This window comes from Oncorhynchus nerka, linkage group LG3 (assembly GCF_034236695.1).
Source record: "Oncorhynchus nerka isolate Pitt River linkage group LG3, Oner_Uvic_2.0, whole genome shotgun sequence".
Taxonomy (NCBI): domain Eukaryota; kingdom Metazoa; phylum Chordata; class Actinopteri; order Salmoniformes; family Salmonidae; genus Oncorhynchus; species Oncorhynchus nerka.
The window spans coordinates 7,861,147-7,886,178 of record NC_088398.1 but is presented as its reverse complement, the minus strand read 5'-3'; the positions used below and the strand labels follow the sequence as shown (position 1 = coordinate 7,886,178).

Genomic DNA, 25,032 nt, shown 5'->3' with positions numbered 1-25,032 from the left:
TGTAGCTGTCTGTAAACAGCATACTGTATTAGTTCTGCAATGCATTTTCTCTTATAGTGCTTCTGTATGTTTTTGCATGCACATGTTTCAATTAGAAATATTCATGCAATAAAAAATAAATTCTTCTGCTGTTACCTTTCTACAGCATAATTGTGTTTTTACTGTCCAGGCTGGAAGTAGTTTAAGAGTATGGAAAAAATATGAAAGAACATATTTCTAAATATTTCTAAAAATGCAAACATTTCCTTTGTCTTTCTGCCCATGATATGGCCTGACAATATTCAAAAGAGAAATAAAACATCAAGTCAGTTGTAGTTCTAAATAATTAGACTTGATGGTATGCATTTAGAAAACACTCAACAACATAGCATTGTGCTTATGCATGTCTCTACTACATAGAGGATCAGTACAGTCTCATTCGGGGGAAAGACCAGCATTCAGGGCTGGGGAAAGCAGGCAGGGGCCTGGGGGGCAGAGGAGGGGACAGGCCACTCTCCAGCATGTTGGAGGGGGGATAGTAGTCCATGTCAGGAAGGTGGGACCTGGAGATTACAGGGCTGGTTGGGGGGCGGCGGTTGAAGCGATAGAAAGGGTGGAGCTGATGACTGTCTAGTGGATAGTGGTTGGGAGCAGATGAGGATGAGGAAAATGGCTCCTTTCAATGTCATATGGATCTTGCTGCTGTGGCAAGTGTCTGTCTCTGTCTCCACCCTCCTTTATAGACTTCCTTTATCTTAGGGCCAGGAGAATTTCCCGACAACATGACCTGACCAAGAAAATTCGGAACATATTTATAGCCTAAAACTGCAGCCTGGCTGAGATGTCCGTCTTTAAGGTCACTTAGTCAAGAAAAAGTCAAGGCCCTACCTGTAAGTGTTTTCATAGTGTGTGATGTCATGATTAATGTTAACCTGTTTGTTTTTACCCAGGTTTTCACGCGTGATGACGAGGTAGCAGTAGTGTAAAGTACTTAGGTAAAAATACATTAATTAAAGTACTACTTAAGTAGTTTTTTGGGGTATCTGTATTTTACTATTTATATTTTTACTTCACTACATTCCTAAAGACAATATTGTACTTTTTACTCCATACATTGTAACCCAAAGTACCTATTACATTTTGAATGCTAAGCAGGACTAGAAAATTGTGAAATTCATGCACTTATCAAGAGAAAACATGGTCATCCCTACTGCCTATGGTCTGGCGGACTCACTAAACGCAAAAGCATCTTTTGTAAATAATGTTCGAGTGTGCTCCTGGCTATCTGTACATTTAAAAAAAAGAAATTGGTGCAGTTTGCTTTGCTTAATAAGGAATTTGAAATTATTTATACTTTCACTTCTGCTTTTGATACTGAAGTATATTTTGAACCAAATAGTTTGACTTTTACTCAAGTTCTATTTTACTGGGTGACTTTCACTTTTACTTGAGTAACTATCTATTAAGGTATCTATACTTTTACTCAAGTACTGTATGACAACTGGATACTTCTTCCACCACTGCTGGGTAGTCATGGCCTGCCTGCCTCTGCGGAATCTGTCAGATGGCCAGTTTACAGTTTACTCATATGATGTACTTTATATAGTGTCGTTTTATATCATGACTCAATTAAGTCATGTGTGTATTTGCTTGTCTGAAAATTACCTGATTACCTGAGTGAATCAAGCTTCTACCAAAGTTTCTTTTGGCAATTATTTATTTGTTAAAGTTTGCTTAAGGTTCATGGTCCTCCAGACTACCCGCCACACCCTCTTCAGCCCACTACCTCGGTGTGGTGGACACAATTAATCTAACCAACCACAAAAACAGGAATTACGTTAAAAAAATCTAGATTTATAAAAATAACAAAAACTTGAATTGTCATTTCACTGATGACCCGGAACACCTTTCCTTTTTATATGAAATAAGACCCATCCCTCTTAACGTGTTATTTGGTCCTACTTATCAGGAGAATATTGAGACCTCCCACTTTCTTTTGCAATCAATCCTTCTATTGTACAACAGTGTTTCAGTTATTTTGAAATTACTCAATAAACAAATCTGTTTTGAGTTTTAAAAATGAAAACCTTCCCCCAGCAGAATAAAGAGATTGTGTATAGTGTTGCATCTGTGTATATTGTGTTTGGCACATTGCTGACTGGAGTCCCTGGGGTTCTCTCTCCCTCGCCATGTACATAAAGAACAATAAATGGAGAACAACTTTCAATAAATCGTGTGCCATGACTCCATGTCTGTTGTCCCTTTCCTTCCTCTTTCTGTACAACCAAAGTGAGGCAGTCATTAAACAGGGATTAAGAGACAGGCTTTCATAATGTAGCAGAAAGGACATGATACAGGCATGATACAGCCCCCAGAATGGAGGTAAGGCTGAACTCGAGGCTTTAAATTAAAGATAAAAAGGACTTGAGATATGATTTTGCTTTATTTGAATGTGATTTGTAAAATAACCCTTGAAACTTGTTTGATAACCTATTATAAAATTATGTTATGATGGATTATGATAGGTAAATGAAAGCTGTAGAATTTGCTATGGATTATGATGAGTGAAACGAAATTGAACAACTTATTTGATAAATTAGTAAAATTGCTGCATGCAGCAGTATAAAAGTCAATGCTTTGATTTCACAGTGGTTGAGGGTCTTTCTATAAACTAGGGTACAAGCTGTTTAATTAGCCTACATTTTGATATTTTCCCACATCAGGAAGAACATTTCTGAATGATAGTCAAGTGACGAGCAACTGTGGTGATAGTGCATGCAGTGTTCACAAGTTACAGTGCCTTAGGAAAGTATACTGACCCAGACTTATTCTAAATTTGATTAAATACTTTTTTCCCTCATCAATCTATACACAATAACCCATAATGACGAAGCAAAAACAGGTTTAGAAATGTTGGCTAATTTATAAAAATATATATATATAATTTTACATTTACATAAGTATTCAGATCCTTTACTCGGTACTTTGTTGAAGCACCTTTGGCAGCAATTACAGTTTCCAGTTTAACTACAATCTTGGCACACCTGAATTTGGGGAGTTACTCCCATTCCTCTCTGCAGATTCTCCCAAGCCCTGTCAGGTTGGATGGGGAGCGTTGCTGCACAGCTATTTTCAGGTCTCTCCAGAAATGTTAGATCAGGTTTAAGTCTGGCTGGGCAATTCAAGGACATTGAGACTTGTCCCGAAGCCACTCCTGAATTGTCTTGGCTGTGTGCTTAAGGTTGTTGTCCTGTTGGAAGGTGAACCTTCACCCCAGTCTAAATTCCTAAGAGGTCAAGAGCAGGTTTTCATCAAGGATCATGATTATGCCACCACCATGCTTCACCGTAGGAATGGTGCCAGTTTTCCTCCAATCTTGGTTTCATCAGACCGGAGAATCTTGTTTCTCATGGTCTGAGAGTCTTTACTGTAGGTTACTTATTGCAAACACCAAGCAGGCTGTCATGTGCCTTTTATTGAGGAGTGGCTTCCGTCTGGCCACTACCATAAAGGCCTGATTGGTGGAGTGCTGCAGAGATGGTTGTCCTTCTGGAAGATTCTCCCTTATCCACAGAGGAACTCTGGAACTCTGAGGAACAGAGGAACTCTGGGTCACATCCGTGACCAAGGCCCTTCTCCAATTGCTCAGTTTTGCGGGGCGGGCAGCTCTAGGAAGAGTCTTGGTGGTTCCAAACTTCTTCCATTTAAGAATTATGGAGGCCTCTGTGTTCTTGGGGACCTTCCATAAAAATGTAAATAATATTCTGGACATACAGTACCTTCGGAAAGTATTTAGACCCCTTTACTAAAGTGTACCAACATTTTTTGGTACCCTTCCCCAGATCTGTGCCTCGACACAATTCTGTCTCGGCACTCTACGGACAATTCCTTCGACCTCATGGCTTAGTTTTTGCTCTGACGTGTACTATCAATTGTGGGACCTTATATAAACAGGTGTGTGCCTTTCCAAATCATGTCCAATCAATATAATTTATCACAGGTGGACTCCAATCAAGTTGTAGAAACATCTCAAGGATGATCAATGGAAACAGGATGCACCTGAGCTCAATTCCAAGTCTCATAGCAAATGGTCTGAATACTTACGTAAATAAGGTATATGTTTGTTAATTGTAATTAGAGGTTGACCGATTATGATTTTTCAACGCCGATACCGATTATTGGAGAACCAAAAAAAGCTGATAATAATAATCTGCATTTTTTTGTGTAATAATGACAATTACAACAATACTGAATTAACACTTTCCTTTTACCTTAATATAATACATCAATCAAATCAATTTAGCCTCAAATAAATAATAAAACATGTTCAATTTGGTTTAAATATTGCAAAAACAAAAGTGTTGGAGAAGAAAGTAAAAGTGTAATATGTGCCATGTAAAAAAAGCTAACGTTTAAGTTCCTTGCTCAGAACATGAGAACATATGAAAGCTGGTGGTTCCTTTTTACATGAATCTTCAATATTCCCAGGTAAGAATTTTTGGGTTGTAGTTATTATAGGAATTATAGGACTATCTCTCTCTATTATACCATTTGTATTTCATATACCTTTGACTATTGGATGTTCTTATAGGCACTTTAGTATTGCCAGTGTAACAGCATAGCTTAAGTCCCGTCCCTCTCCTCGCTCCTACCTGGGCTCGAACCAGGAACACATCGACAGCCACCCTCAAAGCATCCACAAAAGCCGCGGCCCTTGCAGAGCAAGGGGAACAACTACTCCAAGTCTCAGAGCGAGTGACGTCACCGATTGATACGCTATTAGCGCGCACCCCGCTAACTAGCTAGCCATTTCACATCGGTTACACCAGCCTAATCTCGGGAGTTGATAGGCTTGAAGTCATAAACAGCTCAATGCTTGAAGAACAGCGAAGAGCTGCTGGCAAATGCACTAAAGTGCTGTTTGAATAAATGCTTACAAGCCTGCTGCTGCCTACCACGGCTCAGTCAGACTGCTCTATCAAATATCAAATCATAGACTTAATTATAACATAATAACACACAGAAATACGAGCCTTTGTTCATTGATATGGTCGACTCCGGAAACTATCATTTCGAAAACAAAACGTTTATTCTTTCAGTGAAATACGGAACCGTTCCCTATTTTATCTAACGGGTGGCATCCCTAAGTCTAAATATTGCTGTTACATTGCACAACCGTCAATGTTATGTCATAATTATGTACAATTCTGGCAAATTAATTACGGTCTTTGTTAGGAAGAAATTAACTTCACACAGTTCGCAACGAGCCAACCGGCCCAAACTGCTGCATATAACTTGACTGCTTGCACGGAACGCAAGAGAAGTGACACAATTTCCTTAATTATAAGAAATTCATGTTAGCAAGGCAATATTAACTAAATATGCAGGTTTAAAAATATATACTTGTGTACTGATTTTAAAGAAAGGCATTGATGTTTATAGTTAGGTTTGGTGCAACGGCAGTGCTAAATCATCACCCATTTGGCGAAGTAGGCTGTGATTCGATGAGAAATGAACAGGCACCGCATCGATTATATGCAACGCAAGACACGCTAGATAAACTAGTAATATCATCAACCATGTGTAGTTAATTAACTAGTGATTATGTTAAGATGGATTGTTTTTTATAAGTTAAATGCTATCTAGCAACTTACCTTGGCTTCTTGCTGCCCTCGCGTAACAGGTAGTCAGTCTGCCACGCAGGCTCCTCGTGGAGTGCAATGTAAGGATGGTGGTTAGGTTAGAGCGTTGGACTAGTAACCGGAAGGTTGCAAAAACGAATCCCTGAGCTGACAAGGTAAAAATCTGTCGTTCTGCCCCTGAACAAGGCAGTTAACCCACCGTTCCTAGGCCGTCATTGAAAATAAGAATGTGTTCTTAACTGACTCGCCAAGTTAAATAAAGGCGTAAAAAAAAACGTTAAAAAAAACTATTATTAGTATTATTTTTTAATCGGGCCAAATCGGTGTCCAAAAATACAGATTTACGATTGTCATGAAAACTTGAAATCCACATTGGATCTAATATTCCTAGCGAATTGATGTTGATCACCTGTTGTTGCCTCCTGGATTTACAGCAGGGTCTCCATGCTCATTGTGTAGTACAGACTATAATATAGACACAACATGTAAAGTGTTGGTCCCAACATACGCAACAAAAACATCTCTCAAATTGTGTGCACAAATTTGTTTACATCCCTGTTAGTGAGCTTTTCTCCTCTGCCAAGATAATCCATCTACCTGACAGGTATGGCATATCAAGAAGCTGATTAAACAGCATAATCATTATACAAGTGCACCTTGTGCTGGGGACAATAAAAGGCCACTTTCAAATGTGCAGTTTTGTCACACAACGGCACAGATGTCTCTAGTTGGATGGAGTGTGCAATTGGAGTATTTCTGTCTGTAATAAAGCCCTTTTGTGGAGAGTCAGGATTTCACATGACTTGGCAGGGGTGCAGCCATGGGTGGGCATTGGCCCACTGGGGAGCCAAGTCCACCCATGGCTGCACCCCTGCCCAGGGGCCCCACTATTTATTTAAATGGATTGATTAGATCCCAATATTAAACATGGACCCCCTATTTATAGAAAAACCCCTGAGCAGCATTCATATGATCCATTTATTTATCTGGATTGGGGTAAATTCCAATTTAATTTAGTGCCATTCAGGATATGAACTGAAACTATTCATACTTTCAAGAATGCAAGTATAAAAATTGCAATTCATTTGAGATAAATTACATGCTCTTCCGGGTTGGAGCGAGCAGTCGCATACGCACTTCGGTCTGCAGGTAGTATAACTTTTCATTACATTTCATTACATTTCATTATAGTACAACGGTTTGATTTGTCTAATCTTAGCAATTTCTTCTTAGCTAGCTACATAGCCGTCTTTGTATCAAAGATAATTGCGTAATTATCGTATTTCGTCGTCCTAACGTAACCTACACTGCTATCTGCCCAGCAGCTAGCCAGCTAGCTAACGTCCACCGTCTACCGTATAGCAGCACTGTAGCAACTATTACCCTCAACTGAACGACTTGATTAGTGTAGTGTTAGCTAGCTACATAGTTGTCTTTGCTGTCTTCGTATCCAAGATAATAGTGTAGTTTAGAGTGTGTAGTTTTAGAGTGATTATCTTAATTTACCGAGGTTAGCTAGCCAGCTATTTGTCGTCCTTAACGTAGGAGACACTGCTAGCTAGCCAACAGCTAGCCAACGTCTACCGAATAGAACTTAACAACCCGGTCGCATTCCGCCTCGCTCCACAGGTAGTATCACATTTTCATTTCATTTCATTACAGTACAACGGTTTGATTTGTTTGATCGTAGCTAGCTACATAGCTAGCTACATAGCCGTCTCTGTATCAAAGATAATTGTGTAGTCTAGAGCGATTCTCTAGGTTACCTAGCCAGCTATTGTCGTTCTTTTAACACAACGTAACGTAATCAACACTGCTAGCTAGCCAGCTAGCCCCCGAATCAACAACGCAGCCACTGCCAGCTAGCCTACAAAGTCAACAACGCAGCCACTGCCAGCTAGCCTACTTCAGCAGTACTGTATCATTTTTAATCATTTTAGTCAATAAGATTCTTGCTACGTAAGCTCAACTTTCTGAACATTTGAGACGTGTAGTCCACTTGTCATTCCAATCTCTTTTGCATTAGTGTAGCCTCTTCTGTAGCCTGTCAACTATGTGTCTGTCTATCCCTGTTCTCTCCTCTCTGCACAGACCATACAAACGCTCCACACCGCGTGGCCGCGGCCACCCTAATCTGGTGGTCCCAGCGCGCACGACCCACGTGGAGTTTCAGGTCTCCGGTAGCCTCTGGAACTGCCGATCTGCGGCCAACAAGGCAGAGTTCATCTCAGCCTATGCCTCCCTCCAGTCCCTCGACTTCTTGGCACTGACGGAAACATGGATCACCACAGATAACACTGCTACTCCTACTGCTCTCTCTTCGTCCGCCCACGTGTTCTCGCACACCCCGAGAGCTTCTGGTCAGCGGGGTGGTGGCACCGGGATCCTCATTTCTCCCAAGTGGTCATTCTCTCTTCTCCCCTTACCCATCTGTCTATCGCCTCCTTTGAATTCCATGCTGTCACAGTTACCAGCCCTTTCAAGCTTAACATCCTTATCATTTATCGCCCTCCAGGTTCCCTCGGAGAGTTCATCAATGAGCTTGATGCCTTGATAAGCTCCTTTCCTGAGGACAGCTCACCTCTCACAGTTCTGGGCGACTTTAACCTCCCCACGTCTACCTTTGACTCATTCCTCTCTGCCTCCTTCTTTCCACTCCTCTCCTCTTTTGACCTCTCCCTCTCACCTTCCCCCTCTACTCACAAGGCAGGCAATACGCTCGACCTCATCTTTACTAGATGCTGTTCTTCCACTAACCTCATTGCAACTCCCCTCCAAGTCTCCGACCACTACCTTGTATCCTTTTCCCTCTCGCTCTCATCCAACACTTCCCACACTGCCCCTACTCGGATGGTATCGCGCCGTCCCAACCTTCGCTCTCTCCCCCGCTACTCTCTCCTCTTCCATCCTATCATCTCTTCCCTCTGCTCAAACCTTCTCCAACCTATCTCCTGATTCTGCCTCCTCAACCCTCCTCTCCTCCCTTTCTGCATCCTTTGACTCTCTATGTCCCCTATCCTCCAGGCCGGCTCGGTCCTCCCCTCCCGCTCCGTGGCTCGACGACTCATTGCGAGCTCACAGAACAGGGCTCCGGGCAGCCGAGCGGAAATGGAGGAAAACTCGCCCCCCTGCGGACCTGGCATCCTTTCACCCCCTCCTCTCTACATTTTCCTCTTCTGTCGCTGCTGCTAAAGCCACTTTCTACCACTCTAAATTCCAAGCATCTGCCTCTAACCCTAGGAAGCTCTTTGCCACCTTCTCCTCCCTCCTGAATCCTCCTCCCCCTCCTCTCTGCAGATGACTTCGTCAACCATTTTGAAAAGAAGGTCGACGACATCCGATCCTCGTTTGCTAAGTCAAACGACACCGCTGGTTCTGCTCACACTGCCCTACCCTGTGCTCTGACCTCTTTCTCCCTCTCTCTCCAGATGAAATCTCGTGTCTTGTGACGGCCGGCCGCCCAACAACCTGCCCGCTTGACCCTATCCCCTCCTCTCTTCTCCAGACCATTTCCGGAGACCTTCTCCCTTACCTCACCTCGCTCATCAACTCATCCCTGACCGCTGGCTACGTCCCTTCCGTCTTCAAGAGAGCGAGAGTTGCACCCTTCTGAAAAAACCTACACTCGATCCCTCCGATGTCAACAACTACAGACCAGTATCCCTTCTTTCTTTTCTCTCCAAAACTCTTGAACGTGCCGTCCTTGGCCAGCTCTCCCGCTATCTCTCTCAGAATGACCTTCTTGATCCAAATCAGTCAGGTTTCAAGACTAGTCATTCAACTGAGACTGCTCTTCTCTGTATCACGGAGGCGCTCCGCACTGCTAAAGCTAACTCTCTCTCCTCTGCTCTCATCCTTCTAGACCTATCCGCTGCCTTCGATACTGTGAACCATCAGATCCTCCTCTCCACCCTCTCCGAGTTGGGCATCTCCGGCGCGGCCCACGCTTGGATTGCGTCCTACCTGACAGGTCGCTCCTACCAGGTGGCGTGGCGAGAATCCGTCTCCTCACCACGTGCTCACCACTGGTGTCCCCCAGGGCTCTGTTCTAGGCCCTCTCCTATTCTCGCTATACACCAAGTCACTTGGCTCTGTCATAACCTCACATGGTCTCTCCTATCATTGCTATGCAGACGACACACAATTAATCTTCTCCTTTCCCCCTTCTGATGACCAGGTGGCGAATCGCATCTCTGCATGTCTGGCAGACATATCAGTGTGGATGACGGATCACCATCTCAAGCTGAACCTCGGCAAGACGGAGCTGCTCTTCCTCCCGGGGAAGGACTGCCCGTTCCATGATCTCGCCATCACGGTTGACAACTCCACTGTGTCCTCCTCCCAGAGCGTTAAGAACCTTGGCGTGATCCTGGACAACACCCTGTCGTTCTCAACTAACATCAAGGCGGTGGCCCGTTCCTGTAGGTTCATGCTCTACAACATCCGCAGAGTACGACCCTGCCTCACACAGGAAGCGGCGCAGGTCCTAATCCAGGCACTTGTCATCTCCCGTCTGGATTACTGCAACTCGCTGTTGGCTGGGCTCCCTGCCTGTGCCATTAAACCCCTACAACTCATCCAGAACGCCGCAGCCCGTCTGGTGTTCAACCTTCCCAAGTTCTCTCACGTCACCCCGCTCCTCCGCTCTCTCCACTGGCTTCCAGTTGAAGCTCGCATCCGCTACAAGACCATGGTGCTTGCCTACGGAGCTGTGAGGGGAACGGCACCTCAGTACCTCCAGGCTCTGATCAGGCCCTACACCCAAACATGGGCACTGCGTTCATCCACCTCTGGCCTGCTCGCCTCCCTACCACTGAGGAAGTACAGTTCCCGCTCAGCCCAGTCAAAACTGTTCGCTGCTCTGGCCCCCCAATGGTGGAACAAACTCCCTCACGACGCCAGGACAGCGGAGTCAATCACCACCTTCCGGAGACACCTGAAACCCCACCTCTTTAAGGAATACCTAGGACAGGATAAAGTAATCCTTCTCCCCCTTAAAAGATTTAGATGCACTATTGTAAAGTGGCTGCTCCACTGGATGTCATAAGGTGAATGCACCAATTTGTAAGTCGCTCTGGATAAGAGCGTCTGCTAAATGACTTAAATGTAATGTAAATGTATAAATTCTCATTTAAATTATGTCATTGGAATTTCAAATTGCTTCCCGATTTGACTGAAGTGAAAACTTTTTAAGCAGTCTGGTGTAGTGGTTAGCACCCAAGACTCTGGGCCACATATACGCCTGGCGATGTGGGTACAATTCCCTCTTAACCCGTCCTCTCTGTATCTGCCTCCCTCCACATTTTCGACAATCACTGTCCATGAAAAAATTAAATACCAAAAACATATTTAAAAACAAAACTGAACTTTGTCCAACTGGGCAAATTTTAAATTTGTCAAATTTGATTGGACTTAAAAGACCCCATTGGGAGATGTTTGAGTTGAGGTTGAGGTTGAGGTGTATCATGATATGGTGAAGGAAAGTACCTAATGGAAAAGAGGAACCTGAAAGCCACAAGAACTGAGACTTTTGTTTTCCAATGAAGTCACTGAGAAATGTATTGTAAAGTTGCTAAAATGTGTTTTTCCCTTCTCCCATTTAGCTGGCTTTCTTATCAGCATTCTCAACCATGGAGAATAAAGGAGTATAATTCAGGATGATTATCACAGCCATACAACTCTTTTGAAGAAAGAAAATCATCAGCTTTATTTTCCCAATGCATTCCCATGCATTTCCTGGAACTTAAAATGAATGTACTGTGATTTTAAAGGACAGGATTCTCCTTTGAAAGATTTCAGAACCATTGGACAGGATGTAGAACATTACTCACCTTATTCCTCTTCTGCTGCACTCGTCAGACAACATGGCCGGGTTAAAATATAAAATATTAGTATCAGTAGCAATTGTCCTTCACATTGCCCAGTTCACCGTTGGCTATAGCTTCAGGAATTGCACTGAGGACCCAAACTCAAACCACACAATATTCCTTTGTATCCGTCACCAGGCAAAGAACATTTCTGCCATTATAGGTGACCTGCCACCCTATGCCACCACAATTATAATCTCCATAAACCTGATAAAACACATACCAGACAATACCTTTGTTCACCTTCCTAACCTCAGGACACTTCAGATTGACAATAACCATCTGGAGACTATAGACAACCAGGCATTCCAAAATATGAGCCAACTGAAGAGCCTAAACCTGTCCTTGAACAAAATATCAAATCTCAGCTCCTCTGTGTTTCAAGACCTCAAAAACCTTGTCAACCTGTCACTAAATAATAACTCAGTGATTAGGCTCCCTCCAGGTATTTTCTCCTCACTCTCCAATCTGGATGTCCTCATATTACGGCAGAACTACCTGAACAACTTCTCTGCAGTGGCAGAATCTGTGACTCACTTATCGAAGCTGACAAAACTAGACCTGTGCAATAACTATCTAACGTCCCTCCATCATTCTAACCATACAGACCTACCAGAGTCCCTCACCACCCTCTATCTCTGTAAAAACAAACTGGTCACTTTAGCATGTGAGTGGGGATTCCTCAGCCATGTACTACTGCTGGATCTCTCCTACAATGACCAGCTCCCTTCAAGGGCTTTCCAAGGTGTGGACTTGCGGAAGCTAAACTACATGCGTTTGCGTTCAACCAATGTTACAGTGCCAGAACTTTTGAATGTCAGCAATGTTAGAGGTGGAAACATAGACTTCTCTGGTATGGGGTTGAAGACTGACAATCTGCTCATGGAGTTATGCAGCCTTTTGAGTACAAAGGTCAAATTTGTTAAAAAGCTGAGTCTGGGAAGCAATGGGATTCTGTCATTGCGAAAGAACACACTTTCAAACTGTCCACCAATCCGAGGTTTATTGGACCTTTCCTTCAACCAGTTGAAGAAGGTAAGATGCCTCCACTTTCTCAAAGGACAGGATCAAATCAAGAAATTCACAGCCGAGAAAAACCACCTCACCTCCCTAATGTCCTGCAACAGACAGAACCTCTCTTTCCCAAATCTGACAGATCTGAGCTACCGTTACAATCGCATACTCAATGTGAACTCTTTTGCTTTCCACCACACACCAAATGTGAAGACCCTACAACTCAACATAAACATAATCGCCTATCTTGACCATAAGGCTTTCAGTGGGCTGACTAATCTTGTCACACTGCGTCTGGACAATAACCTCCTGACCGATCTGTACAAGGATAGCTTTGAAGATCTGCATAGCCTGGAAATACTTAACCTACGTAACAATCAGATAGCTGTTATTTTCAACAAGACTTTCCATTCACTCAAACACCTGCACATTTTGGATCTTGGAGGGAACAAAATCACTCATTTTGAAGAGTCAGCCTTTGTGGGGCTCGATAACCTGGCCAATTTTTACCTTGATGGAAACAATCTCAAACAGATTGACAGCTCCAAGTTTAAACCATTCCATGCTACTCTTGAAGTTCTTGATCTACATGGGAATCAGGTTAGCTTCTCTTCTAAACGTACCAACTCTCCTTTCGTGAATCTAACAAAACTTCGCAACCTCAAACTAGATGCGCAGATGCCCCACGGCCTCAACATGCTGCCTTATGCCTTTTTCCGTGGTCTCAACTCCCTCCAATCGCTCTACCTTACCGACAATCACATCTTCAGCTTTGCAGCAGACACTTTTGACGATCTGACCAACTTGACTTTCCTCTCCTTGGACAACTCCTGTGCCGGGGTGATGCAGCTGCAGCCGGGTGTCTTCAAAAACCTGCGGAAATTGAGCAAGCTCAGTGCAAGGAACATGGGCATCCAGTCCTTCTCAAAGGAAGTTTTTGGGAATCTGACAGAGCTGCAGATCTTGCTTCTCAACCAAAACGTAATGCAATCCTTAGATGTGAATGTGCTGGAGGCTCTACCTAAACTGCGCTACCTGGACCTGCGCAACATTCCTCTTAGTTGCACCTGCCTCAACAGTGACCTGCAGAACTGGACTTTGACTAACCAGAGAGTCCAGTTAGTCTTACTATACAGTCTACAGTGCCAAGATAAAAAACTCCAAAAAAGCTTCTACAACTTTGACACCAACGTTTGCTACCTGGACCTGGGAGAGTACCTTTTTGCCACCACAACCACTGTGATTTTACTGCTGACTATAATCCCACTTCTCTACACCAAGCTGTATTGGAAACTGAAGTATAGCTATTATGTGTTCCGCTCCTGGTTCGGCCAACACTGGCGCAGGCTGAGGGAGAAAGAGGAGCACTGCAAATACGATGCTTTCATCTCCTATAACTCGGCGGACGAGCCCTGGGTACTTGACCAGCTACTTCCAAACCTGGAGGGCAACGGAGCCTCTTTCAGGCTGTGCCTGCACCACCGTGACTTTGAGCTGGGCCGCAACATCGTGGACAACATCGTCTCCGCCGTGTACAGCAGCCGCAAGACCATCTGCGTGGTTAGTAGGCACTTCCTGTGCAGCGAGTGGTGTTCCCTGGAGATCCAGCTGGCCAGCTACAGGCTCTTCCATGAGCTCCGGGATGTGCTACTGCTCATCTTCCTGGAACCCATCCCTGAAAGGCAGCTCTCAGCTTACCACCGTATGAGAAAGGTCATGTTGAAGAAGACCTACCTGCAGTGGCCGGGGTCAGACTGCACGGACCCGGTCAAGGCTCAGGAACTGTTTTGGAACCATCTGAGGAGGGCGCTGAGGAGTGGGAGCAGCAGGTTTGAAGAGGAGGATGAGGGGAGGGAGGAATACTTCAATCAGCCACCGACGGATGATGATAACTATTACTTAATGCCTTAAGGAAATGGTAATAGGACACATTTTTCCCTAGCAGTAGTCTGATTCCTGGATATGAAACAAAGGTCAATGTAGTAAAAGTACAGAAATTACGCACACACAGACACATACAAAGACAGAGAGAGGAACTGAATATCTTGTAAATGTGCCCTCTGTGCCATGATTTCTACTTGCTTGAAATCCAGCATCATCTATGCTTTGATTTAGTGCTATAATAACCTTAATTCATTTTTTTTTGGGGGGGGTTGTAACTTGCTCATGGAAAAAAAAGATTTAAAAAAAATCTTGTTCTGTACCAAATAATATTGTGATACTGTTTGTACATTTAAAAGATGAAATGGCAATGGAAATATGATCAGACATACCCTGACAAATCATGTTGCAAAGTTAAAGAATATTAAAATTAAGTATACATCTTGTTGGTAAATATCACTGTCTCAAATCAGGAAGACACCGACAGATGAGACCTATTACTTAAGGAAAGGGTTAGAGGACACGCGTTGCCCTGGCAGAAGCCTGTTTCCAAGACATTAAACAAAGTTCAATGTAGTAAAAGTACTGCAATTATGCACACCCACACACATAGAAACAGAGAGAGGAACTGAATCTCTTGTAAAAGTGCCCTCCGTGCCATGACTCTGTCCACTACCCTCTGTATATAGCCTCGCTATTGTTATTTTACTGCTGCTCTTTAATTATTTGTTACTTTTATTTTAAATGTTTTACTTATCACTTATTTTTTTCTTAAAACTGCATTGTTGGTTAAGGGCTTGTAAATAAACATTTCACTGTAAGGTTAGGAGGACACACTTCGCCCTGGCAGCAGCCTGTTTCCAGGATATTAAACAAAGTTCGATGTAGTAAAAGTACTGAAATTATGCACACCTGTTGTATTCGGCGCATGTGACAAATAAAATTTTATTTGATGTTCTACTTTCTTGAAATCCAGCATTGCTTATGCTTTGATTGACTGCTATAAGCTAAAGCCATCATTTGTTTTCTTTTGTAATTTGCTTTCATGGAAAAAATGAACTTAATCCTGTTGTGATCAGTACATAATAATATTGTAATACTGTATGTACATTTAAAAGATGCAAAATGGAAATGGTAAATAAGATGAGACATACCTTGACAAATCATGTTGCAAAGTGAATTGAAATATTCTATAAGTATTGTTATTGTAAAATATTTCTTGTTGTAAAATATCACTGTCTCAATCAGTAGTACACAAACTAAAACAAGTCAATTAATGATCTATTATTAGATTTTAATATAAGATACAGTGTGTACAGTATTTTACTTACAGGTTCATTTTATTCAGTCCATCTTACAGGGGGAGAATTGTATACCCCTCATGTCCTCGCTCCTTCTCAAAACCAATTGGAGAAAAAGGTCAGAGGGGAGTGACCTCTGGCTTTCTCATCCAATGGGTTTTGAGAAGGAGACAAGGCGAGGAATATGCAATTGGGATCTACCCATGGACAGCAGACAATCCTCTGCAGAATGCATTCATGCTAATTCATGTCTTTGATAATCTGTGCTAAAGCATTCTGCTTGTCAAAAATAATAAAAGTATACTTTAAGTAGGCCCACTGGCCACAAAAAAAACACAAGGGCCAGATTCTTGGATATTTTGTACTGCCATAGTTGACTAGTCCACTGTAGCTGTCTGTAAACAACATACTGCATAAGTTCTGCAATGCATTTTCTCTTATAGTGCTTCTGTATGTTTTTGCATGCACATGTTTCAATTAGAAGTATTCATGCAATAAAAAATAAATTCTGCTGCTGTTACCTTTCTACAGCATAATTGTGTTTTTACTGTACAGGCTGGAAGTAGTTTTAGAGTATGTGAATTGTATGAAATAACATTTTTTTTTTTAAATAATGTTTTCTCACACATTTAACTTACATTTGTAAATATACAAACAACATTTCCTGGATGGCACTTTCTCTTTCTGACCATCATATGATGGAATTCAATAACAATAAATAAATATATCAAGTCAGTTGTAATTGTAAACAATTAGACTTGACGGTATGCATTTAGAAAAAACTCAACAACATAGCATTGTGCTTATGCATGTCTCTACTACATAGAGGATCAGTACAGTCTCATTCGGGGGAAAGACCAGCATTCAGGGCTGGGGAAAGCAGGTAGGGACCCATGTGGCAGAGGAGGGGACAGGCCACTCTCCAGCATGTTGGAGGGGGGATAGTAGTCCATGTCAGGAAGGTGGGACCTGGAGATTACAGGGCTGGTTGGGGGGCGACAGTTGAAGCGATAGAAAGGGTGGAGCTGATGACTGTCTAGTGGATAGTGGGTAGGAGCAGAAAAGGATGAGGAAGAACCACCAAAATGGCTTCTTTCAATGTCGTATGGATCTTGTTGCTGTGGCAAGTGTCTGTCTCTGTGTCCCTCTGTTGGCCCTGTGGGATACTGCAGGAAACACTGCATACTCCTCTCACGATAGAAAGGCTCACTGCTCCTCTCTCTCACTGTTTCTGTCTGGTTTAGAAAACTCAAATCTGGGTCATACCTCCAGTTCTCAAAGTGATCCACCCTGGTTGACTCTCTCATGCTTCCCCTGTCGAATACGTCATCCCAGGGCTGAGGCAGACCGGATTGAGCTGCCCAAGGTGAGGAAGGAGGGGGGGCAAAGACATGGTGGCGAGAGGGGGAGCCAGAGGGCTGGAGGTCCATGAGGAAGTGCGAGGAGGAAGCGGGCCTAAGTAGTTCTCCGATCAGTTCCCCAACCTGCTCCACACTGGGGTTGGGGTTCCATGCAGCAGCCTAAAGAGAAGCAAGTGTGGCAGCAATTTGTTTGTTATCATACAGTAATATCTAAGTATTGCAAAGAAGACTGTCATTTAGAACATTCTGTGACAATTTCACAAACAAAATGTACTGTAGCATTATAGTAGCACGTTCTACTGCAAATTTGTTTAGGAAATCCTATCACAATAAACCTACAATTACCAATTATATATAAGATGTCAATTCATTTTTATTTACTATTACGCTATATGGCTGATGATGACTGATAGTTCAATGTCTTATGCTCGTACCGTGTCCAGGCTGTTCTGCGACCCAATGAGGGGCTGAGGAGGGGTCATTCTGTTGGGGCATAGCTGCTTCCTCCTCCTCTTGTTGGGGGCTGACCTCTGGGCGTCCAGGCACGGATGCTCCACCATGCTCTCTCCAAAACCACCATCCAATGGAGCTGTGATAGTTGAAAAATCATTCAACTAAACTACACCACTGAAGATATTTTCAGAGTCCCCACTGTGGTGTACAATACTATCGATATCGAAATGCAGTTAGGCTACAATAAAACATTTGACAAATAATACAGATAGGCCACAATTTCAATCAATATGATCTGATTAGTTACAGTATGATTATATGAGTACAGAGGATTCCATTTCTTATTGCGGTCCTCAACCCAACACTCACAACCGCAAGCACATTATATACCATACCTGCAGGGCAGCCTCCATATGCACCTACGCCTTCCAGGATTGTGCTCTGCCCCAGCCCGGCCCTGGTTGTGGTGGGTCCTGTACTGAAGCTGAGACGTCGCTGCACGTTGAGTAGGTTCTCCTGCAGCTGGAGCCCGTGCCTCTCCCGTAGGGCCTGCAGCAGCACCTCCCTACTTTCCGCCACAAGGTGTCTCCTGCGGAGCAGTGGCAGCTGCAGAGACCTGCACAGACGCGCAGCTACCACACTGACAGGGTTGGTGACAGTTTGCTGCATCTGATTGTCTGAGCTCTCACTGCGTCCACATCTTGCTGAGAAGGAAGACATTGTGATGTTTGGACTGGGCCTGAATGGCTGTGTGTGTGGGAGAATAGGTCCATGGTTTTTGGGGGTCTGCTCCATGGTAAGGACAACAGGCTTAACCTCAGCCCTTGTGTCAGGTGGTCTCTCATTTTCATTCTTTCCACTGGGTGACAACAGTGTTTCACAGACTACAGGCCTGGGCCCCTTGCTCTTGTTTCGAACCACACGTGAGGGACTCTCTGTGGATGATAGGGTAACTACGCCGCCCTCTGATGATGTCAGACCGCTATGATGTGTCTGTCCTGGTGTGATACCAGACTCCTGGCTGTTAGAGTGACTGGCTACATTCTTCTCCAGACAAACCTGAATAGATGTGAATTTTCTTCTGAAATCCTCTTGTGTATCCCCATGAGAACACTTAAAAAGTCTGCTTTCTGAATTAGACCTATACTCGTCACACTTGTTGGCCTTAGTACTACTCTTTGCTACTACTCTTTCTACTCTCCCTTTATCTGGATCCTCCTCAACATTGTCAGGAACAGCAACTTCACCCACATCTGAATCAGGCCCAGGAGAGGAGAAAGGAAGGGAAGATGAGGGTGGAAGGGGAGGAAGAGTAGCAGTAGTTTTGCCTCGCTCCCCGCGCTGCCCAAGCTTCTCCAACTTCCTCTGCTCACTCAGCAGGCGCTCGATGTCGATGGACTTCACCTCATGGTTGAACAGGCCATGGTGGCCGATGAGACGGTTGTTCGTGATGATGCTGGGCTCTTGCCCAGCGGGGAAGACGCGGGCTAATTGGGCATCTCTCCGTGGAGGAAGGCGAGAGCAGCTTTGGCAGCAACCATGACAGTGGTCCTTCTCTTTGCTGCTTTGGTGCTGGTGGGATCTGCTATTTGATCCTCCTCTGCTTACCTGTCTCCTCTCCTTGCGTGTTTTTAGTCGTTTAGTCTTGTTCGTCTGGCTGTTTTGTGCTTCTGTGTTCTTGGTATGGCTTGAAGAGCAGCAGTGTGGAGTGGATCTGTTGGTTGGGCTACAGGTTTTATCTGTAGACTTGAAGTGCTTGCTAAAAACATGCAGGACATTCTGCTTCTCTGTTAAGGCTCTGCCATGTAGATGGCTCATCATGAGGTGGAATGCTAGGTGCACAGAAAAGACTGAATAATTTAAAAAAAAATCTAGATGGCTGTTGGGTCACATGCAGAAGTATTATTTGAAACAGAACACTTTTGATCATTAACACAAATTAATGAAACTGGAACATTAGCTAACGTTGTCAGAAAAATACCTTCCACTAGCAAACCTAGTAGCTAGATATGGTCAAGCTAGCAAGACAAAACAGTTCACAATAACAAAAAGTATTCAATCAGCACACATGAACAAAATAATGTTGTTGATTAGCTAGCGAGCTTACGTTAGCTAACGTTAGTAAACAAACGGCAGTCACTCACCACTCACCAGCAATTTTTTCTGGACAAATTAGGCACAGGTGCAGGAAATCAAGGCGAAATTTTAAAAAAGACTAGAAAGATACCCCGATACAGTGTTGCATGTACCAGTGATATTATGTAACATAAACTAGCAAGATACAGAAAACGTGTAATCTACAATTTCGCAAACTATCCAAAAATGGAAGTTGGGGTAAACACATTCTAGTTTTGAAAATGTTTGGTTGCCCAGCAACGTCCCGGACTAGCCACCAACATCACATTGAAAAGGTGATGTGCTAATCAATGTAGCTGCGCGTGTTCGTGTAGGGTATATTCAGCAATATCACCCAACTGAGTAAAACAGCACATTTAATTTGCATACTTTCCTCATGTGGCACATGCAGTTTTAGCTGGCTGGTGCGAACTGACTACTATACAGAGTAACGTAATAGATAACTAAACTTTCAATTTACGTCACTTTCAATGAAACAACCATCTACGTTTGTGAAATTGGCGAGACGTAAATCGAACATGATTTGATTAATGACATGACGCGGGAGAGTTCGGCGATAATCGCAGTCTTTTGTAAAGTTATATGTTTGAATGAAGAAGTTGAGAAGCTCTCATGGTCTGTCAGTTAGTTGGTCCCGTGTACCTCAGTTGGTAGCGCATGGCGCTTTCAACGCCAAGGTTGTTGGTTCGATTCTTGGGGGGAAGAAGTATGAACATGTAAGCACTATTGCTCAGGATAATAACGTCTGCTAAATTACTCAAATGTAAAATTTGCTCTACGGCGGCGCGCCTTTCTCTAGTGAACAAACACCGGACGATTCCAAAACTAGAAATGAGGAGGTAGGCTACAGTTTATTCGCAACTATAATTCCCTTTGGCAGTCACTTTGATAGCCATGATTGAGTGAAAATACGTGTTTTTATGAAAGTATTCATACACTGTACTAATTGTATGCGTATACATATCACTAGACTGGAAAAAACAACAATATTTTACTGAAGTAGCTCACCTATGAGTGGTCAATGGTACATTCTATAGGGACTTGAAATTTTACTTTCAGGAACTATCACGCAGCCGGAACCACAATTACGGTATTGTAAAACAGTAATACCTGTTAGCTATTCAGCAACCACACATATTAATATGAAAAAGTCTGTACGTTGATGCACCACATTGCCAATGCATCATTGGTTCGTAGCACTTTATGCTAACCTTATGATTAGCTAGCTAGCTACTGTATAGCTAGCTGACTATTCCTGTAGCCTGGCTTGACATATGACTAACGAATCCTCGCGTTTTTGGTGTATTTGTGCTAAAGTATTAGTTACTGCAATCGTTATTATTATTATTAGGCCCCATAATTATGTGCCAGTGCACGCCCATTTGTGAATAGGGTTACACATTTCACTTGGAATTGTTTTGCACTACTCTACTGTAGTGACCCAGCTAGCTACCCGTGGTTAGTTGCTTTTTGATTCACACACAGTAAGCATCCAACCATCTGCTCTAATCTACCAAGCCTTGATTTTCACTTTGTTTCTTTCTGACACTAGACAGACAAAGTGATGAGCTCTGGAGACTCCAACCCCGCCGCCACACCCACTCCTTGTGTGGACATCCAGGGAGATGGCAGATGGATGTCTTTGGTGTGTATCCTGCTGCCATTTCAGAATCCCAGTAACCTATATTGTCAATTTCCTCTCGTGTCCTGATTCAGAGGGGTTGGGTTAAATGCGGAAGACACATTTCGGTTGAATGCATTCAGTTGTGCAACTGACTAGGTATCCCCTTTCCTCTCTCCTTCTGCCTACAGCATAACCACTTTGTGTCTAACAGCAAGGACAAGGAACCAGATGTCCTGTTTGTAGGAGACTCTCTTGTCCAGCTCTTGCACCAGTTTGAGGTAATCTCTCTATCCTGACAGCTGTAATGGGACTGCAAACATTGGTATCATTTGTTGGTTGGAACTTTAGCTAACATAATTTGCCACATTTTAATATTTTCTGATTACAAGTCTTGTTATTTCAGAAGAAGACATGTTAGCTGCTAGGATATGCTAGTTGACATACTGGTATTGTGTTCATTTGTTTTTGTCAGGTGTGGCGAGAGCTGTTCTCCCCTCTCCACGCTCTCAACTTTGGGGTGGGTGGTGACGAAACACAGCACGTCTTGTGGAGATTGAGCAATGGAGAGTTGGCCCACATCAGCCCAAAGGTATATATACACAAAGACAACACGTTAGTACATTACATTAGAGTTGATCATACACTACTCATTGTTCAGATTTAAACCCTAATGGCTGCACAGATCCATGGTCTCAAGCCTGTTCCCAGGCCAAAAAGCACTTTAAGTATCAGTCATTGAAAATGCTTTTAAATGAAGTGGTATGAATGAAACTGCCCACCAAGTTGATGTTTGTGCCTCTGCCTCCACCAGGTTGTAGTGCTGTGGGTGGGCACCCATAATCACGGTCACACTGCAGAACAGATCTGTGGAGGCATTATGGCCATAGTCCAACTCATCAAGGACAAGCTGCCGAAGGCTTACACTCTCGTACTGGTGGGTTTTTCTTCCTCTTTTCTACCACATGTGACTTCAAACATTTCCCATTACAACGGTTTATCATTTTCCTGTATGTGATTCACTGTTACTAAGTACTGATGTTCCTTCCTTTGACCTGTTCAACTGCCAGAATCAAATGTCTGCCAGTGTTGAATGTTATGGTTAAAGTTTGCTGAAAGACTTCGCAGAGGACACACTGATAATGTATCTGTGACACTGTGATTCTGTAGCAGCTGGTGTTGTGACTTCCTACAAGCCTCTCGGGCTGGTGTTTACTCAACACTCGGTGCTGTGGGATTATATAAGTACCCTCTCAGACAAGCCCGTTAGACATTTCTCTTGGCTTCTGTTCTGGAGATGTTCTCCCTGAATTCTTGTAATAAACTGAAATGATTTAAATTAATGTGATTGACTGCGCTCCCATTTGTTCACTTGGAAAATCCCCTTTACAACCATTAACCTTTATGATAACCCAAACCTAAATTATGAACTGCATGCTTTATGGACTCCATTATCATTGCTAACTAAATTGGCACGTTTGTCGTTTGGCCGTCTAGTGGCTATAATGCACAGGAGGTTGGTGGGACCTTAATTGTGGAGAATGGGCTTGTGGTAATGGCTGAAGCTGAATCAGTGGAATGGTATCTAACACATGGTTTTCAGGTGTTTGATGCCATTCCATTTGCTCCATTCCGAACATTATTATGAACCGTTCTCCCCTCAGCAGCCTCCTGTGCTATCATGTATGTTTCCAACCACAGGGAGTGCTGCCCAGGGGTAAGATGCCCAACCCCCTACGGGAGAGGAACGCCCAGGTCAACAAACTGGTCAAGGATGCAGTGTCCTCTCTCCCCCACGCCTCCCTCCTCAACGTTGACCCCGGCTTTGTGCACTCGGACGGCAGCATCTCCCACCAGGACCTGTATGACTTCCTCCACCTCACCCCTCAGGGCTACCAGGCTGTGTGCCAGCCGCTACACGCCCACCTCAAGGGCCTGCTGGAGAAACAGGCTGAAAACTGAATGCCAGCTGATGGAGAACTAATGGCCAATGACCCACTCACTACATCAGAGGTAAAAACCCTGGTCCTGGAGAGCCACAAGAGTACAGGCTTTTAGCACATTCACTGCTTTTAGTAGACTTTTTAGTATTTAAGTAGAGACTTTTGTTCCAACTCATGATTCAAATAATGATCTAGTCCTTGATTAGTTGAATCACGTTGAATGTTTTGAATGCTGGGCTGGAAGAAAAGCCGGAACTTAAAAGGCTTTCCAGAACCAGGGTTGGTAACCACTGCACAACTCTATTCTATGGGACCGTACTGTAACTTACCACCAAAATGGCTGCGTAGAGGACCGCTAAACACTAATAGGATCAAATATCAGATTTGACCACTTATCACCAATTGAGATGTGATTGAGTTGATTTGAAAGATTGTCCTTCTCTTCAGTTTCATTCTGTATTATGGATATCATGCACCAATATGTTAGGATCTGTCTTTTCTGGCTGAAAGATACTTCATAAGAGCTTCCCCACAGAAAGGTTAGGAGAATCAGAAAACCTACCATACTAAAGGTTTGTTTTGTTTCCTCTCAAAATATCAACATTTCCTGTCTTTTTCTCCTCACTTTGAAAACATCTACAGTCCTATTGATCCGATTGGTTACTGATAATATCATTTAAAATCCCTCAAATTGTGTCCCATATGTGTTTAGACACGGCAACCATTTACGGTGATGATGCAACAAGGCATCACTTGGCCAGTTGGCTCCACTGTTAAAGCATTACTTGTTTCTGGTATCTGTTTGCCACCGTTGCTTTTTGTTACTTGTGAAGATTTAGGCTGAATATGTCTTATTTTGGCTGTAGAAATATGGAGAATGAAGGGGAATGGTATGGTGTATTTGGAGTGAATGATGAGGGCATTTCAAAGTAGCGCTGAGACTGGTGGGTATTTGGCTTGGATATGACATGATACTGACTCAGTGTGTATGGATGTGTTGTAGCTAGCTTATACTTGTCTTGCACTCTTTATTCAAAGGCAGTCACCTCACGAGACCCAAGACTCCCTATAAAGGCTGCATAGACTGTTTGTATATACTGCAAATGTAGTCCTAACTGCCTCTATCTTGAATGTTGATTGTGGAAAAACTGTATATGTGATGTCAAAATGCAATGCATTAAAACCAATGAAAGCTTACAGTATGCACGGACATTGGTTCTTTGTTTGCAGCTTCCAACCACTGAAGTGTGTCTGCATGATGCCTCTGCAAAGAGAAGTTTTTAAACCAAAATAACAACCTTTAGCTGTATCTTGTAAAAATATCCCGTGTGTGTGTTCCAGAGTGTGTTTGATTGCTTAATGTACTCAAAACAATGGGTGCAGCGAAAGTTCACATGGAACACAACAATGGAGAGATGTATTGTATTGGGATGACCAAACAGTTTTATACCGGCATGTGATGATGTGAGCACATCCAAGATACTGTACCTGCATGTGTTGAGTTATGCCTGAGCAGAGAACCACAAGAGAGCTGTCTAGTGACACACAGCACTGTGATGAGACGTTGGACCCGCTCCTTCGTATGGTTAGTTGGCAGTGTCAGTTGTCGAGAAGTATTTGTTTACTAGTTCCACCTTACAGCTTCTAACATGCTGAAAATGGAAGCTCAAGAGACCAAGTGTAAATATCTGTTTTTAAGTTTGTCTTCAGAGATACCATCGACATGGTGATGAATGATCCAGTGTAGCGGTGTGGAGCCCAATACCATGACTGATTAATGGAATCCAGCAAGCACCAAACCGTTATGCCGTGAAAGAATGTTCATGTCCTATGA

The 25,032-nt window shown here is 43.3% G+C and overlaps 3 protein-coding genes across 9 annotated transcripts; 2 read left to right on the top strand and 1 right to left on the bottom strand.

The window, feature by feature from the left end:
• Nucleotides 1-2,269: 2,269 nt before the first annotated feature.
• tlr21 (toll-like receptor 21) lies at nt 2,270-16,209 on the top strand. Its single transcript, XM_029620760.2, has 2 exons — nt 2,270-2,361; nt 11,225-16,209. Exon 2 carries the CDS (start codon nt 11,486-11,488, stop codon nt 14,411-14,413), a length of 2,928 nt encoding a protein of 975 aa, XP_029476620.1. The 5' UTR covers nt 2,270-2,361; nt 11,225-11,485; the 3' UTR covers nt 14,414-16,209.
• Nucleotides 15,657-20,363, bottom strand: si:dkey-250k15.4 (uncharacterized). 2 transcript variants are annotated; one of them, XM_029620782.2, is made up of 4 exons: nt 20,277-20,363; nt 17,894-19,330; nt 17,480-17,634; nt 15,657-17,204 (listed from the first exon to the last, which is right to left on the bottom strand). In XM_029620782.2, the coding sequence occupies exons 2-4, from the start codon at nt 19,317-19,319 to the stop codon at nt 16,515-16,517; spliced, it is 2,271 nt and encodes a 756-aa protein (XP_029476642.2). In that variant the 5' UTR covers nt 19,320-19,330; nt 20,277-20,363; the 3' UTR covers nt 15,657-16,514. The 2 variants fall into 2 exon arrangements, with proteins under 2 accessions (XP_029476642.2, XP_064863944.1); XM_065007872.1 differs by lacking the exon at nt 20,277-20,363 and adding an exon at nt 19,650-20,059.
• LOC115101367 (platelet-activating factor acetylhydrolase IB subunit alpha1-like) lies at nt 19,806-24,395 on the top strand. 6 transcript variants are annotated; one of them, XM_029620825.2, is made up of 6 exons: nt 19,806-19,832; nt 21,187-21,279; nt 21,447-21,536; nt 21,731-21,847; nt 22,070-22,192; nt 22,957-24,395. In XM_029620825.2, exons 1-6 carry the CDS (start codon nt 19,821-19,823, stop codon nt 23,215-23,217), a joined length of 696 nt encoding a protein of 231 aa, XP_029476685.1. In that variant the 5' UTR covers nt 19,806-19,820; the 3' UTR covers nt 23,218-24,395. The 6 variants fall into 6 exon arrangements, with proteins under 6 accessions (XP_029476685.1, XP_029476665.1, XP_029476708.1 ...); XM_029620805.2 differs by having other exon boundaries at nt 19,826-19,909; XM_029620848.2 differs by lacking the exon at nt 19,806-19,832 and adding an exon at nt 20,385-20,473.
• Nucleotides 24,396-25,032: the final 637 nt, after the last annotated feature.

Bases quoted from the DNA above. Each gene is read 5' to 3' on its own strand.
- tlr21 (XM_029620760.2), top strand. From the start codon at position 11,486: ATGGCCGGGTTAAAATATAAAATATTAGTATCAGTAGCAATTGTCCTT.
- si:dkey-250k15.4 (XM_029620782.2), bottom strand. From the start codon at position 19,319: ATGATGAGCCATCTACATGGCAGAGCCTTAACAGAGAAGCAGAATGTC. The intron at 17,635-17,893 runs GTATGGTATATA...CAACTATCACAG, and splicing joins ATATGGAGGCTGCCCTGCAG to CTCCATTGGATGGTGGTTTT. The intron at 17,205-17,479 runs GTACGAGCATAA...GCTTCTCTTTAG, and splicing joins CGCAGAACAGCCTGGACACG to GCTGCTGCATGGAACCCCAA.
- LOC115101367 (XM_029620805.2), top strand. From the start codon at position 19,856: ATGTTTGGTTGCCCAGCAACGTCCCGGACTAGCCACCAACATCACATT. The intron at 19,910-21,186 runs GTGATGTGCTAA...TTCTGACACTAG, and splicing joins ACCAACATCACATTGAAAAG to ACAGACAAAGTGATGAGCTC. The intron at 21,848-22,069 runs GTATATATACAC...TGCCTCCACCAG, and splicing joins TGGCCCACATCAGCCCAAAG to GTTGTAGTGCTGTGGGTGGG.